Source organism: Camelus ferus, chromosome 13 (assembly GCF_009834535.1).
Source record: "Camelus ferus isolate YT-003-E chromosome 13, BCGSAC_Cfer_1.0, whole genome shotgun sequence".
Taxonomy (NCBI): Eukaryota; Metazoa; Chordata; class Mammalia; order Artiodactyla; family Camelidae; genus Camelus; species Camelus ferus.
The window spans coordinates 64,915,492-64,931,144 of record NC_045708.1 but is presented as its reverse complement, the minus strand read 5'-3'; the positions used below and the strand labels follow the sequence as shown (position 1 = coordinate 64,931,144).

The 15,653-nt window shown below is 39.9% G+C and overlaps 1 protein-coding gene across 1 annotated transcript in view; it reads right to left on the bottom strand.

Annotated features, from left to right (window-relative positions):
* Positions 1 to 7,598: 7,598 nt before the first annotated feature.
* CLCA1 (chloride channel accessory 1) overlaps positions 7,599 to 15,653 on the bottom strand; it is a 30,102-nt gene continuing 22,047 nt past the window's right edge. Inside the window, exons 10-14 of the mRNA XM_006190157.3 lie at positions 13,574 to 13,789; positions 12,706 to 12,967; positions 11,422 to 11,592; positions 8,947 to 9,186; positions 7,599 to 8,133 (exon numbers count right to left, since the gene is read on the bottom strand). Coding sequence (XP_006190219.1) covers positions 7,757 to 8,133; positions 8,947 to 9,186; positions 11,422 to 11,592; positions 12,706 to 12,967; positions 13,574 to 13,789 — 1,266 coding nt within the window. The 3' untranslated portion in view covers positions 7,599 to 7,756. The remainder of the gene's footprint in view (positions 8,134 to 8,946; positions 9,187 to 11,421; positions 11,593 to 12,705; positions 12,968 to 13,573; positions 13,790 to 15,653) is intronic.

Below are 15,653 nucleotides of genomic sequence, written 5' to 3'. Positions count from 1 at the left end.
GATAGATATCTGGACATAAACTGATGTGTTGACGGGTGAAGATTTTTATGGCCCTTGACATTGCCAGTTGCTTTCTGGAAAATCAGTGCCATTTACAGTCTATGAGCTGGAATTTGAGAGTATACACCTCATTACACTTTATAAGTATTTACATGTAATGATATCTTTTTGTTTGAAAAGTAAAGTCGTGTTACGTACTTTTTTAATTTGGTAACGAGGACTTTGATGTTGTTGTTGTTACCAGTCAATGCGGTTGCTCACAGCACTTCTCCACCCTCATTCTCAGATAAGGAAGTTCAGTGAACCAATCAGTCCTGGTGCCCAGGATCTTCTGTTTGTTACACTTGGTTACCTTTGTCACTGTTTGTTACACAGGACCACTGAATCACTGCTAGGTATGCATATTTGATATGTGAGTTTCCAGATAGATTCAATTCTATCCAGGAGTGAACAGAGCAACAAAACTAACTAGAAATTAGCCATGCTATCTTAGCAAATTTGATCCACATACTATTCAGCATTAAAACAGAAAAGCAAAACAAACAACCAAGCTAGGCAATAAATACTGTATTTTTATAGCAAAATTGATTGACAATTCCAAAGTTAATAGCTATGTTGGCACCAGTGCCTTGTAATATAGTTCTTTAGTCAGTGGGGGTTTCCCTTTGTTTCCTGGTTCCTGGCCTTACTATGAGTGTAGATAAGGAAGGTACACAGGACATTGAATTCAATGTAAAATGTTTCCTGCATATGGAACCTTGGCTACATGATTTTTAAAAATCAGATCTAAAATGAAAACTTTAAAAAAGTCTTTTCTGGAAAGTAAAATGTAAGAAAAACTGATAAATGTGAGATTTTAGTTATGTCTGATAAAAGAAAATGCTATTAAAGTTCCCTGTAATATTATTCTAGAACTATTTACTGTTCACCTTGCCTGGGTCAGTCGGCTTAGTTCCACCTGCCTGCAAGGGGACCTCATAGTAAAGGGACGGAGCTATACGTAGAGAGAGATGGTTCAAAGTAGCAAGACTTCCTGGGTTCAAAATACTGACTTTGTCACTAACCAACTGTGTGACCTTACTCAATTTGTTGGACCACCCTTAGCCTCTCAGATTTCTCATTTGTAAAATGTGAACAATAGTATCTCCAACCTCATAGTGTTTCTGTGAAATAAAAATGAGATAAAATAGCAGAAGCTCTCAGAGCAGTACCTGACCCTTAGTCAGTGCTAAGTAAATGTTAGCTATTTTTATTATTACTATTAAATAGTAATTTAATACTCTTGTTCTTATTAGAATGAATGTATTCTAATTATTCCTACTAAGAAAAGTTGCTTGCATCTTCTCTCTTCATCAGGCTAATATTTTATGAATAGCATTAGTATAATTGCAACTATGTTTCTGGAGTCAACTTACCAAAGAATCAACCTGGAAGTGCTTCTTGACTCTAGGGAAAAGAATACCTGAAAATCTGAGGCTTGTATGGTGTTGGTCCCATTTATGCAACTGGGCTTCTGTTTCAGGAGGAAGTATAAACAGATTGAAGAGATTGGCCTCCAGATTTTGACTAACTCTGGTTTAAATGCTGCTTATGTGACTTAACCAGCTGAGACAGATTGCAGATTGCAGACAGATTACTTAACTCTGAGCCTTAGTTGACCATCTATACCCGCTTTTGACACGACACCCTTTCCCTGCAGAGGGCCCTGCCCTTGCCCTCTGCTGGCTGTGCCTCTCCTCGGGCTAGCTTCACGGGTCTGAGACTTCTGTAGTCACAATCTGCCCTGCACTCCAAAGGTCCTGTGCTTGGTTTAATGCTCTGCTGCAGCTGTCTTGAAATTCTTAATAATTGTCTTTGAACTTATGTTTTGTAAGTGGAGTCTGATGAGACAATAGATCATACATTTAAGCAGAGAAGATACATGCAATATATGTATCTACCATTTCTTGCCACTCTGTGTGCTTGTAATAGTCATGGTGTCCATGGGCACAAATTTGAGTGAACCCACCAAGCGTTGGAGTTCAGTGAAACTCAAAGTGAGCACAAGGTAAACGTGTTGCGTCTATGACTGAGTAGATGATGGCCTGACAGCCCGAAGAGAATGTGCTTTCAGTTTAATCCAGAACTCTAAATGCAGAAACAAGGCAATGACATTCTAAGAAACACGAGCAACCAAGACGCTGTATTGTATCCTTTCGTATGCATGTTATTTTCCTTTGTTAGCCAACTACTTTTGCTGGGAAGGATGACATAGAAGGAAAGAGAAAAATAAGGCAACTCATAGTTCCTTTCCCTTTCAGTTCTTCCTTCCTCACCGGCGAGTCAGAGGGAGAGAGCATATGGCAAAATGTGAAATAAAAACACTTGAGCTAGTTCTGTGCAATGTTTTCACTATGTTGGCAAGAATGAAATACATTTGCATGTACAAGCTACACAATACAAATTATGTATTTCATATACAAGTTAAAAACTCTTATATGTGCACTTAGACCTAGCATTGCACAATGTAAAGATGAATGGTAAAAGTCATATAAATACTTTAAAATTGTAATTTTTAAAAAATTTGGAACAACTTTAACAAATTAATAAAACACCACGACAAGCCAAGAAGGACTATGGAAGAGAGGAGAAAGCTTTATATTTTAGTAGCTCTAATAACATTACTTTTTACTGCTGCTTAAACAAGGTGTCCTGCGTTTTTATTTTGAACTGAATCCTCCAAATAATGTATCTGCTCCTTTCTTCTTTCTATGGAGTAAGGAGTCCACAGGGCCAAGGGGTTGTACCCTCTTCTAGGACACACTATACATTATTGAAACCTGAAATTCCCTGAGAAGTAATTGATGCTTCTTCCGTGGTCTGCATGGGCCAGAACTAACTCGCATGCCAGGGTCAGTTCAATCCAGGGCAGATTGCATCAAAAGTGCATGAACTTCCAGGCTTGAGAGGTGGATGAAAGGCAGCTATTGATGTGCTGTGTGGGTTGACAGGGCCACACCCATGTACATGAGGTCCCTCAAGGTGAGGACTGGAGTTGGGGAGGGTAGGAAGGAAAAAGGGTGCTCTGTGGCCCATCTGCTCCTGAGCTGCCATGTCCGGGCATGACTCTGAGGGGGTTCAGAGGATTTTAAATTTGTATCTGGCTTTTCAAGTCACTATGAAAGTATACTTGTCAAGATAGGCGATAAACACATCTAAAAGCTTGTTAGACTGATTTATAGTATTTGCATATTTACAGACATGGTATGTGGATCTCCACTTATACTTTTGCCTCAGGCCTCTCAAATATTAGGGGAGGGTCTGGATGTGAGCATATAAGCACTCAGTGCCTGACATTTAGTAAAAACCCTGTAAATGGTGGCTATTATTAATATCAGATAACATAACAAATAATCATGGTAATGGCGTAGCACCATTCTCTTCTTGGACAAGGCCCTGAAACCCTGCTCCCCTCTTCCCGCCCCACACCTCTTCTTCACCGACTGTCCCCACCCCCGGTGGGTGGGGTGATAGTGGTAGTGGTAATATTCTGCTTTCCAACCCACGTATGCTAAGGCCTAGCTCTAAAGAGTCTGGTTACCTAGATCCTTCAAGTGCCGCCTTGGGCCCCACAGCCTCGCCCTGTAAGCAGGATTAGCTGAGGCCCAGTGCCTGCCTGAATCATGCATGAGCTTGGTTGCTATGCCCCCTGCAGTTTGAATTGTGCTGTCCATTATGCAACACATCATATGCTTTTTTTTTTCTTTCTAATGGATTTGGAATTACTTTGAAATTTAGGAAAATATTTATCTCTGTGATAGTTAAAATAGGCTAAGAAGAATCATCTAACATTTTCCTTTTCAAATTGGGTGCCAGGAACTAGGTAAATCAGAACTTCCTCAATTATAATAATTAGGCATTGCTTAAGCTTGCTAATTCAATGAATCTCCTGTCCTCATCATTCAGTTCTTAGCTGGATTGTCATCTTTGTTTCTGTGAAATTTTACTCTAAGCCTTCTTGAACACTGTTCTATTGATTTGTCTTCTCTTTCTTTGTTTTAGTGAATCGCACTAAACAACATGCTTTGGAAAGCATGTTCTTTGGAAATATTTTGGCATTTCTTCAAAAGTCTAAAATGTAGAATTGTTTGGGGGCAAGTGGAATCCATTGAGGATTTATCCATTTATCCATGAATCCATGTCGGGTAGTTTTTTATTTTTAAGAATAATTCTAAAAAAACACAGTGCTTATATTCTTTCTCTCTTTCTCTCTCTCACTATTTTGCTGGTTTTGATATCACCAGAAAATCATCGATTTTCCCTCCTTATTTTATACTTATAGGAAGACATCATGAAAGTGGAAGCATCACTTCCTCTGGCAGATACCACATGTGGATTAGCTGCCAAACCATCGGTTCTTAAAATAGATGTTTCCCCTAAAATAATGCCTGCATATTGTGCATTGTTAATTGCCTGTTTTCTTGTTTACATGCCAACTACCTATAAAACTTTTGAGAGCAGAAATCATACCTGGCTTGTTTACCCATTTTATCCTTGTCATCTAACAAAGAGCCTAGGATACAATGTACATACTTTAAAATATCTGTTGAATAGATAAATGAATGCCTCAAGCACACAGACATTATGCATAATGCAAAGCTCTGGATTTTCAGAGAAGGTGTGATGAGAAGATAAATCAATGAAGGAGCGAAGGGGTTGTGAAGGGAGGACTTGAAGTAACACACCAAGACATGGAGAGGCTGCACAGAGAAGGTGATGATGGACTGGGTGAAAAAGAGGCAATCAAATGATGAGAGGTCATCATGACCTTTCAGAACTGTCGGGTAGTAAGGAAACAGCTCAGAGGACATGACCAGAATAAGATAATGGATTTAAAGATTTCACAGGTAGAGCTGTTTTAGGTCTTTACTGTCTAGATTGTGGCCTTGAAAATATTAGGTCAAATCATATGGAATTGCCAGTATTCTCCCATTTTTAATTTAATAGTTTGCTAACATTTAGTGGAGATGGGGTGAAGATCAAGGAATTTTGATGCTAAGATAGTAATTGACTTATTCATGTAGATTCTGATATCAGGTGGAGTGATTTTAGAAGACAAAGGGGGAAAGAATGCTGTAACAGGTGCCTGTCTTGGGTGAAACTGGTAGATGACAGTGAAGAGAAGGGATGAAGGAGGGCGTGGATCATTGGAATAGAGTGGAGGCTTACACGGTGATACCATAGAGTAATGGTCTAGTCTGGAAGTTGTAAAGGCAGCTTGGAGAATACTTCTCTCATCCAGCCCCTGGTATTCGGATATTGAGAGACAGAGCAGCCTCTTCTAGAGAAATGGGAGTCTTTCAATAAGCATGCAGTCAAGTAAAGGAGGCAGAGAAGACGTTCACAGAGGAAGCAAGACAAAGCTGTGGCTCCAGCTGAGAAAGTCTAGTCAGGACACAGGCCTTTATCTGAAAACCCTAAGTTACCAATGCCTGGGATATATTCATCACATTTCTACACTCACTTAACTGACCTATCAGAAACTTAAAAAAAAAAAATGTCATTGTGGAGTAATGGTGGCATAAAGCAAAATTTTGGTTTATTTTTATCACATATGACAATCCAGATCTATTTTGCAACAAACTGCTTCATAATCCAGAGTGCATAAGAATGTCTTCCTTTACTGTTCTCTGCTTCGTCTTATCTACACTCTGACATTTACCTCTGTTCCCTGAAGTAGCTTCATATGTCCCTATGTAGCTCCCCCTCCATGTATCCCAAGGTGCATTCCATTAAAGTACCCAAACAGGAAATTACAATCTCAATGAATAACCTTTTAGAAATTTTCCCGGCAGCCGTATTCTGTGGGGCTGAGTTGGAGGCCCCAGACTCTGTCCACGTGGGGCAGGTGAGTGACACTCTAGCCAAACATGTGCTGTAGTTTGGTTTTGTAACTTTTCAAAAAAGACTTCAATCTGACCCCCTGTCCAGGTGATTGGCAAAGTACCTGGATGTGCCCTCAGCAAACAATACCGAATTTTAGGACATCAGTATCTTCCTAGCCTCAGAACTCTCTGCTGTCTTCGAGCAAGAGCTACTTGCTAGTTTTGCATCATTGGGGCCGCTATATATAACTGTCTTTCCTGCACGATGCTGGGGCGTCCCTCTATTGTAACACCACAGTCAGGTGTGATTCCGGGAAGGACGTTGTGATCAGTGCTCTATTAAACGTGTTGTTGTGATTATTACATGCATGTGGCTGAGGCTGCTGCCCTGAACATCAAGGTACCCTACTTTATGGAGGATCTGTAGATGAAATTCCACATGGGTTTCAACAAAAAAGTCATGATCCTCCTGGACCTATGGTTTGTTTTTCATTGCAGACTCTGTCAGTCTTTGTTCTGCCTCCTTGGAAGCTCAAAATAAATGTGCTACTTGGCCGTGGCAACCATACAAAATATTATATTAGGCCTTGTATGTACTGAGTCTTCCTCCAGTTTTTATTATATGTTCACTTCACTCCATTTCTTTATTCCCTTAGTTTTAAAATTATGTTTATTGGATGTATCTCTAAGGTATCTCAAATCCTGTTTTGAAATCTTTCAATCTTCCTTTAAGCAAGAGTCTCTATAAATAAAGAAATACATTTGCAGTCTACGTAGAAACAATCTTTTAGGTTTTTTTTTTTTAATTCAATCAGAGAGTCACCCACATCTTGAACACATTGTACTAACGAAATGAGAACTTGGAATGCCTTTCACAAGAATATTTTCCCCTCGAGGCACTGAAATGTGTGATTAGTCCTTGATGGGAACTGCCATACTGCCAAGTCCATCTGTCCTTTTCCCCTTTTCTTCTCCTTCCCATCCGCCATCCCTCTAGCCTCTCCCACCTTTATTAAGTCCTTCGTGTGATCCTCAAAACCGCCTCCCCGGCTACTTCTCAAGCATGGCTCTGATTATATCTACCTCCTGATTTACCCTCAAGTGTTCTTTATGGCCTAGAAGAAAAAGGCCAAATCTTACTCATCTTTTTGTACTCAGGAACTGGCATAAGCCTGGAGTATAGTAGGCAGCAGATGAACATTTGCTGAATGAACTGAACTGCATTACAGAAGTCAACGCGTACAAGGCATCAGTAGTGTGTAGGAAGCAAGGTACACAATAGATGTTTGTTTCTCATCACTTTCCTTCCCACGTGGCCTCAGCCTACCTCTCCTACTTCCTGCCGCACCACTGCGACTTGAAGCGTCATCGACTCTTGCAACTGCGTGTACACAGCATACATTTCTGTGCTTATGGGTCTTTTACTATGCTGCTATTTCCTTCTTCAGTGCAGTTTCTTCATTAAATGCATCATCCTTGCCCAAATCTAGAGAAACTGATACATATTCCTGGTGATGTTGGTCCAAATCTCCTCTGAAATGAGCCATGGCTTTTGTATTAAAATAGTTTGATCTTGTGGGGCATTTCTGGCACCTTTCATATGCAATCACTTTTTCTATCATAACTGGAAAAGCTCCTGAAAGTGAATTAAAACATACTTCCATTTACTGATGCAAGCACTCCTTTCTAATACTCAGAATCATTAGTAAATGAGCAAATGATTAAACTTTTGGATTTAAGTAGTTTTAATATATGTGTATCTGATTGTTTGGCATTTTATTTCATTACATCACCCGGTACAGTACAGGAAGTCTAGAAGACACTTTAGAAATTTTTTTATAATCAGAAGAAGGGTGGATGATTTGTTTATCTCAGGAAGACTCAGCCCTAGGCTACTGATATATGTGCAATTCTCCCAGCCACTTCCACACAATTTTAAAAACATGAATGCCGGGAATGGTACTATTGACAGTAATAGCAGGACAAGGAGTCTCTGGAGGAGTCTCTGAAGGAGTCTCTGGGGGAATAAACAAAGATACTTGTGCAATGTTGGAGATTTCTGACTTCAGATTGACCTTGTCAACAGCCTGTATAGCAATGAAGAGATCTGTGCCATTTGTAAAAGGGATGTTTTCTGGTTTGAACACAAAGACTTCCTCTGAGTTAGCCTCCTTTGGGATGAGATCAGTCGTGTTGACTTGAAGTGAATCGTTGAACTTATCTCTGAGATCAAGAATATCTGTGCTTATTCCAATGATGTATTTGTCAGCTAAAAAAAAAAGATGTGACTTGTCATCTTCAAGTCTTAAAGAAACCTAAGAAATCTGTTAGAAACAGTATCACCGTCCCATAAAATTCTAATGAATAAATATAATTGATGGTCCATTATTTACAAGAATTAGTATCCTTTTTTTCTTCTTGTTTTTGTATCCTGACAGAGTGATAAATGTAACACTGGATTAGGCTTGACTTACATAAAGCCTTAGTCTGCATTTCTGGGCATAGCACCTAGTTGAGAGAGGAGGTTGTTGAAATACTGCTTATTATTTTATTATTTGTAGAGTTTCTGGTACTGGTGCTTCTCAAACTTGAATTTATGTACACAGCATCCAGCTTTGGTAGGTCTGAAGTGAGGCCCAAGGTTCTACATCTCTAACAAGCATTCATGGGATGCCCACCCTGCTGTCCACAGACATTACTCTAAGAGGCAGAATCTGGAGGAACCTGAGGATTCTTCCAAAGGACAGCTCTGCACCATAGATATCTGTGCTTTATTCCCATCCTATCTAGGAGTCATCACAAAAATTGGGGTTTATCAAAGCACAGTTTGGCACTTTTTCAGGAAAAAAACTGAGGATTGCCTATTCTTGGTTGAAACATCTCATATCTAAAGTAGGCCAGTTTTTCAGATTCTAAACTTCTCATATTTAAAAATCTCTAGCTTTCATCTCAGAGAATGTTCAAGATCCCTCCTGCCTTCTGCCCTCCACATGCATCATAACGTGCCTGCCTGCCTCACACCCTCTGCCCCTCTGCTTGGCTGCTCAACTCTCTTACAGGGTCCACACCCCGCTCAGCTTACCTCTTCCATGGTCATAATCATCCCCAGGAGCTGTCCAAGTCAGATTAATGAGATTGTCCCCTTGGATTTTCGCCTTTAGGTCAGTGATTTTACAAGGTGGAAAGAGGTCAGGAATGGGAGCCTGTGGGACCTCGGAGGCCACAAATGAACCTCCCGAGGCTGTTCTGCTGAAATACACTTGGTTGCCTTGAAGATCGTCCTCATTAATTTCAGGTCTCGGTGGATTCCATTTTACTTCCCCTGCATTAAAAAATTTCTCAATACACAGCAAACAACTCTGTGAAATGGCTGTCCTTCCCTTTGTTTTGTAACGGATTACCTTCTTCCTAGTCTTCCCATCCCCCTCTTTCCTCCCAAACACAAAATTTACTTTAGCTATTTGTTGTAAAGCTTCCAAATCAGGTTGCATCCGAGGGAAAAAAGCAAAGAGAGAATCACCGTTCTTTCTCTCACAGATACTTATTTCCTGAATATTTAGTGGAATGGCTTCTGCAATCGATTTTCATGTTCTGGAATTGTTCTTTTCTTATCTTTTGGCCTCTCCTGACCTTAATCTTCCACAAGGTCAGTTTAAATACTGCCTCTGTTTTAAACCTTTTCAGACCACCTCAAACCACCTAGGTAATACTGTGGGTTTCATTGTCTTTCTTATTTATTTGTTAATCAATTATATGGGCCTTCAAGAATTACCTTGATAATTTATTTGGTGTGTTTTTCTCTCTTTCTTTGTGTTTGTGTTTTATCTTTCTTATTAGATGGCAGTTTCTTACAAAATATTTTATATTAGGGATTCTAAGTTGTATACTTTTGAAAAACTTGATTTTCTCAATGAGTGCATGAAAACCTAGTTCTTGTAGTAATTCCAATTTGCTTCATTTTCTTGTTGAAAGGTTGTATAAAAATCATTCTGGAATTCAAAAAAATACCCCCTCTTGCTCATCAGTGGGGTTCTCAGGCTCTTTTCAATAAAAAATATTCCATAATACTTAACATGACATTACTCAGGCTTTACTTTCTCATAAACTCTACTTCTATAGCCCTTAAAAATTTTTGTCTGTAAAGACAGATTGACAATCATACCCATTAATCTGATCTTGGGCAAAGATGAAGTGAATCCTTTAGCAGGTTTAAATTTAGTTCAATTCACCAGTAGAGACTGTCTCTCTTGGTATCAAGGCTCAACAGGGGGTGAAGGGAAGAACATGGCATCCCAGTGCCAATCCAGTTGCTATTGCTGTTAGTAATGTGGACCAATAACCTCTCTAGCCTCTATTTCCCCATCTGTAAAATGGGATAATTAAGAGAAAGAGATCTACTAATACAACACTGAACATAATGCTAGATGTAGCCACTATACCAGTCTCCTGCGACTTCTTTCCCTAACTCAAAAAGGAGGGCAGGTGAGAATAAAATAAGCTGAGATGTTTAAAAGAGCTTTGGAAGCAATGATGTCTTTTAAAGCATTTTTCTTCCTATGACCACCTTTGCATGAGGATGCATCACGTTTCAGAATCCTCCCTTTACTGAGCACAGCCCAAGTAAAGAGACAACTGGAGGTTTCTTGGAGGAGCTGTTCTTACTACACAACAGTGCTGGGGCAGGAGCTGTCCAGAGTAGAATGGAGACCGATGGAAAACACATCCCGAAACTTATCAGGACTCAATCTGAGTCCTGATTCCAGCTCTAGTCCAGGCAAAGTGTTTCTAACCAAGATGAGCATGGCACTATTTCTTGGAGTACAATTTTCCCACATGCTCACATGTGGGCGCAGCGTGCTGGCTGTGTCAGTTCACTTGCTGTTCTCCCTGGTCTGAGCAGGGAAGAGGAGGAAAAGGGGACAGTAGGGTTATGGTGATATTGATGTGGATAACAAGCCCCAAATTGCTATTTTTTGATTCTGTGGAAATGCCTTTATCAGTAGAAAAAACTTCATTACAAAATACTTTAAAATTATTACAAGTAATAACATTTATTGAACACATTATTTACCAGCAACAGCTTACTCGATGTATTTTCTTTTTCGTTCCTCGTGTCTATCCCATGAGGCAGTTACCATTATTACCTATTTTATAATTGAGGCAAGTGAAGCACAAGAGATCACCTAGAACACTTTATTTGGTAGGGGCTGGGATTTGAACCAAGGCAGTCAAAATCTACATTCAACCTAGCAGTTTTCAACTAGGGGCTGTTTTGCCACCTAGAAGACAGTGGATCATGACTGGAGACATTTTTGATTGTCTTGACTGTGGGAGCTGCTTCAGATTTCTAGTGAATAGAAACCAGAAATGCTGCTAAATATGCTACAATCCACAGGACGGCCCTTCACAGCAAGGAATTATGTGGCCCAAAATGTCAACAGTACCAAGGTTGAAAACCCCTGATTTAATTCTACATGATTTTCTCCATAAGTTTAATGGTTTCCTTTTGATTCCAAGCCTTTTACTCAAGCAAGGTGTGTTATCATAGATTACTTACCATTCTCAATCCAGCCAGGTATGTACATGACTCCACTCTGCTGAGGTGTCACCCTCTGAGATGCCGTATTCACTCCTCCCAGAGCCCACACTTTTACACTGTATCTACCATTTGTATCGTAAGTTGTAAAATACCTTGAATAGATACCATCATTCTTAGTAGCATCAGCACCTTGACAGGGAAATGAAGGAGTCAGTGAATATCCTAAAGGTAACTGGGCATTTGTATATTTCCAACTCATACGGGGGTTCAAATTTTTCACAGCAAACGTAATCTGGTATTATCTCCAAGAGAGTTTAGGATTTGACTATGTTAAGGACGAGGTATAATTCTTTTACCAGTGAGTTTGTGTGTGTGTGTGTGTGTGTGTGTGTGTGTGTGTGTGTGTGTGCAATTTCATATGTGTACATCCTGTCTTCCTGAGTTGTTGTCTTTTGTTTTGAAATTAGAGGTCAAGTCATGTGTCTCTGTTACATCCAACATAGTACAAGGTAACTACCCAGTAAGTATCTGTTGAACTGAATTGAATCACTGTATGTTACTGGTGAGAAAAAGCATTACATGATCATTTTTTAAAATGTATCAGTTTTCCCCAAGGTAGAATTAATTAGGAAATTTATTTACAGAATTTGTTCTATTAAGGTTACTTGCTTCACAGTAAATAGTCAAGTTCCTTCTAAAAGTAAATGTAGATTTTTCTTTCTCTCTCCCTGTTAGACATCTTACATACAAAAATAATAGGCAGAATTTTTACCTTGGGTGCAAGATCATATAGAAACCACATAGATATGAGTCACATATAACCATACTTGAATCCATCTCTGCTGCTTTCTAAATGTGAAAACCTGTTTCTTCATCTGTAATGTGGGGTTAATAATATATCAAAAGTGTGTGGTGAAGATAAAAAAAAAGATCTATTTATCTATGTCTCTATCCATCTATCTAATTTTCACACAAATTCCTAACACAAAATAGCTACTCATTCTTCTCCTCCCCTTTTGAGGGGTGTGGAATACCCACTGACAACTCCTCGGAGTCTCTGAGCCTGTTGAGTTTGAGCTACTGATGTGTCTGGTCTTTATAGAAGTGAAGGTTGGCCTGTTTCTGTTTTCCAATGTTTTGAAATATAGGAATTGTGGGGCAGCAGAGAGCTCCCCCAGCCAGAACCCCGGTGCTGGTCTCCCTGCTTCTAACTGTCCTCATCACATCATGCCCTCCTGCTGTTCCCTGGTTGCCTTCTGGAAAAGAAAGGTATCTTCCTCAGTTCCTTGGGTAGTTGGTTACCTGCTCCATTGTCCAATAATTCCAATGTAACTGTTTTCCCATTCACTGATTCTATCAGGGCTGTGACCTTGGCCCTGAGAACTGGCAAGTCTCCTTGGCGAATCTTTGCATAAACTACCATTGGGTGAGGGAATTTGCCTGTGTCTTTGTTCATTTTAGAGGTCACTGTAACTGGAGGCAAGGTAGCACTTGATGCACGGGAGGTGACAGTCAAAGTCAGGGTTTGTGAGCTTGCTTGCAGGCTGTACTTCCAAGTGCCAACCTGTCCAAAACAAATGGAGACGTTTCCAGTTAACAACCTTAGGTAATACAGACCTGACTTCAGGGCCACCTACAGGAAGAGCCCATCCGATACAGGTACATGGCAAGCTTATCTAAGATACTTGATCCTCTCTCAGCCAAGGGAAACTCTGGTGAATTTGGACTAACTTAGTTCTTATTGTCAAGAAAATCCTAGTTGGGGTAAATGAGGTCTGAAAGCTGTGTCATTATCACAGCCCTGGCTTCTCAAGGGCAGGATTCAATTGACAGGTTCCTGAGACAGAGGAAATAGTTTTCATGGTGCCAAAGCGTCAAGGATCATTACGCATCTTGCCTGCTGTGTAATCAGAAGGTTCTCCTTTTACTACCTGGAGAAAATGTCACCAATGTTCTTCTTGACTTTTTTGTGATTTACTATCACACTGAGTGATTTCCATTGGATGGTGATTTTTCCTTGTTCTCTCTTTTATTCAGTACTGGCTCTTTTTTAGCAACCACCCTCATTTAAAAAGCTACAGAATATTTATTTATAATTATTACAGCTTATTCTGCAAAAGTTTTACTTTATCTTGTCAAATTGTGTGAAGGCAAAAAGCCGGGTCCATACCTTGGCAATGCCTGGGATTTGGAGGTAGGCCATTTTGGTTTGCTTGTCCACTACAAAGCCATCTTGTTTCTTTCCACTGGGATCCCAGAGAAGGATTTGAGGGGGAGCAGTTGTCCAGGTGATGAGAAACAAAGTGTCTTTTCCCACAGTGCTGTCCACAATCACTGTGCCGTTCATCCACTGACTGTTCTGGAGGGTTAATCCCTTACTCTCAAGCTGTTAAGAAAAACAACTCTTTACTTTCTAGAGAATATAGCTCCCATCACAGTCTCTTCCATTCTGCCTTCAGCTCTCAGTTGCCCCCATTAAAAAGGGTTCAGTGATGCCTGAGCTCTTGGTTTGATATTTAGGATCTATTATGATCCAATTCTAAATTACTATTCCAGCCTTAGCGTCCACAATGTTGATTCCTACATTGCTGATTCAAACCAGACCACTTCCCCAAATGATTCTCATGAACTCCTGTCTCTATGACTGTCACATTCTCTGCTTTTCCTGGAAGTCTGTACGTTCATCTCCATTTGTCTAAGCCTTACCTATCTTTCAAAATTCAGTTCAAAAGTCACTTTCTCCATGAAGCTCTCACTGATGTCCATCTCACCTACAGCTGAGAATAGTGTCTCCCTCCTTTCATCTCCATCAATCCTTTGTTTCTATCACTCCTTTGATGTCCTCACACTGCATCTTGCCTTATACCTACTGCTATACACAGCTCATCTTGTTACCAGATTATAAACTCTTATGGGGATTGAGTAGGACTTATTTTCGCCCACATATGAATTGTCTGAATTGCAATGAATGAATTGCTAGGTCAAGTATTACTGAAGTCCTTATGAAGATAAATGAAATAAGTCAGTGGCTGAGGCCGATTTGTTGTTTGGAGCAGAATGAAGGAGTGGTGGAGCAGAGGTAGAGGCAGAGAAAGTGTGATTTTGAGGATCATTTCCTAGATAATTATTAATGGTCCTTAAATTGAGATCCTTTAGAAGATAGGGTGGCCTGATCATGGAGCCAGCCCTTCTAGTTTTGTAGGTAGATTGTGATCTAGGGTGTGGAGAAAGTGAGGGGTCCTGAGAGCTGATTCTTATCAGGGGGGTAAATGAGTCCTGCCCATGTGTCTCTCTCTCTTTTGGATTTCTTAAATGCAAAAGTAATGGGCAGAAACTGCTTGACTGTGAACTTGCCATTTCACCAGTTTACTTGCTTTTCTAATACATGTTCCTCCCACTTCCAAACTGGGCTCTTGAGTTGATATTCCAAATCTGAGTTAGGATAACCCAAATGAGTATAATTGCTGTCTTCCTTGCCTGAACAAATGCTACATCGATAGACCAGAAAGCCTGTTGTTTTGAATTCTGTCATTATTTGGCTTTGACGTTACATTATTCCTTTACTTTTATTCACAATTAAAGTTACAACTCACACAGGTGTGGTGCTGATTGGTCACTCGCTCTAGCTTAAAATTCATGTGAATAATGTTTACTACTGTTAGAGAAGAGTCATTAAAATTACATTTGTCCTTTTTAAAAAATTGTCCCAAGACTTCTGAAATAAATTTGGTTTTCTTGAGATTTTAGAACGAGAAGGGCCCATGGAAGTTTCCTGGTTCATGTCTGACTGAGAAACTGAGGTGCAGGGTAAAGTTCTTCGCCCACGGTCACGGCGTCAATGACAGACCCAGGAACAAGATGCAAGTTTCTGGGTTGACAACATGGACTCCTTCCAGTACAAATCACTTTCCATCCATTATATGAAAATCTTGGCCAATACCAGGGACTTGAGGTAATGGAAAATAGTTCAAGAAATCCCTGAACACTTGTCCCAGAAAATTCAAACTGACACGATCCCCTCTGAAGAAAATTCTGAGCCAATTATATTGCTGCGGGCGCTCCTTAACAGATGTTTAAAAAGACCCATTCTTGGACCCATTCTGTTTTAACGTTTCTGATTTCTAAGAAGTTATCACTTAGTATTGTTCCCAGACAAATAAACACTAACTGCCTTCTTTAAGTGAGTAGCGTTGCATAGTAGGAATGTTTAGTATCAGGCTGAAACTTGTATTTTATTTTTAATTCGCTGC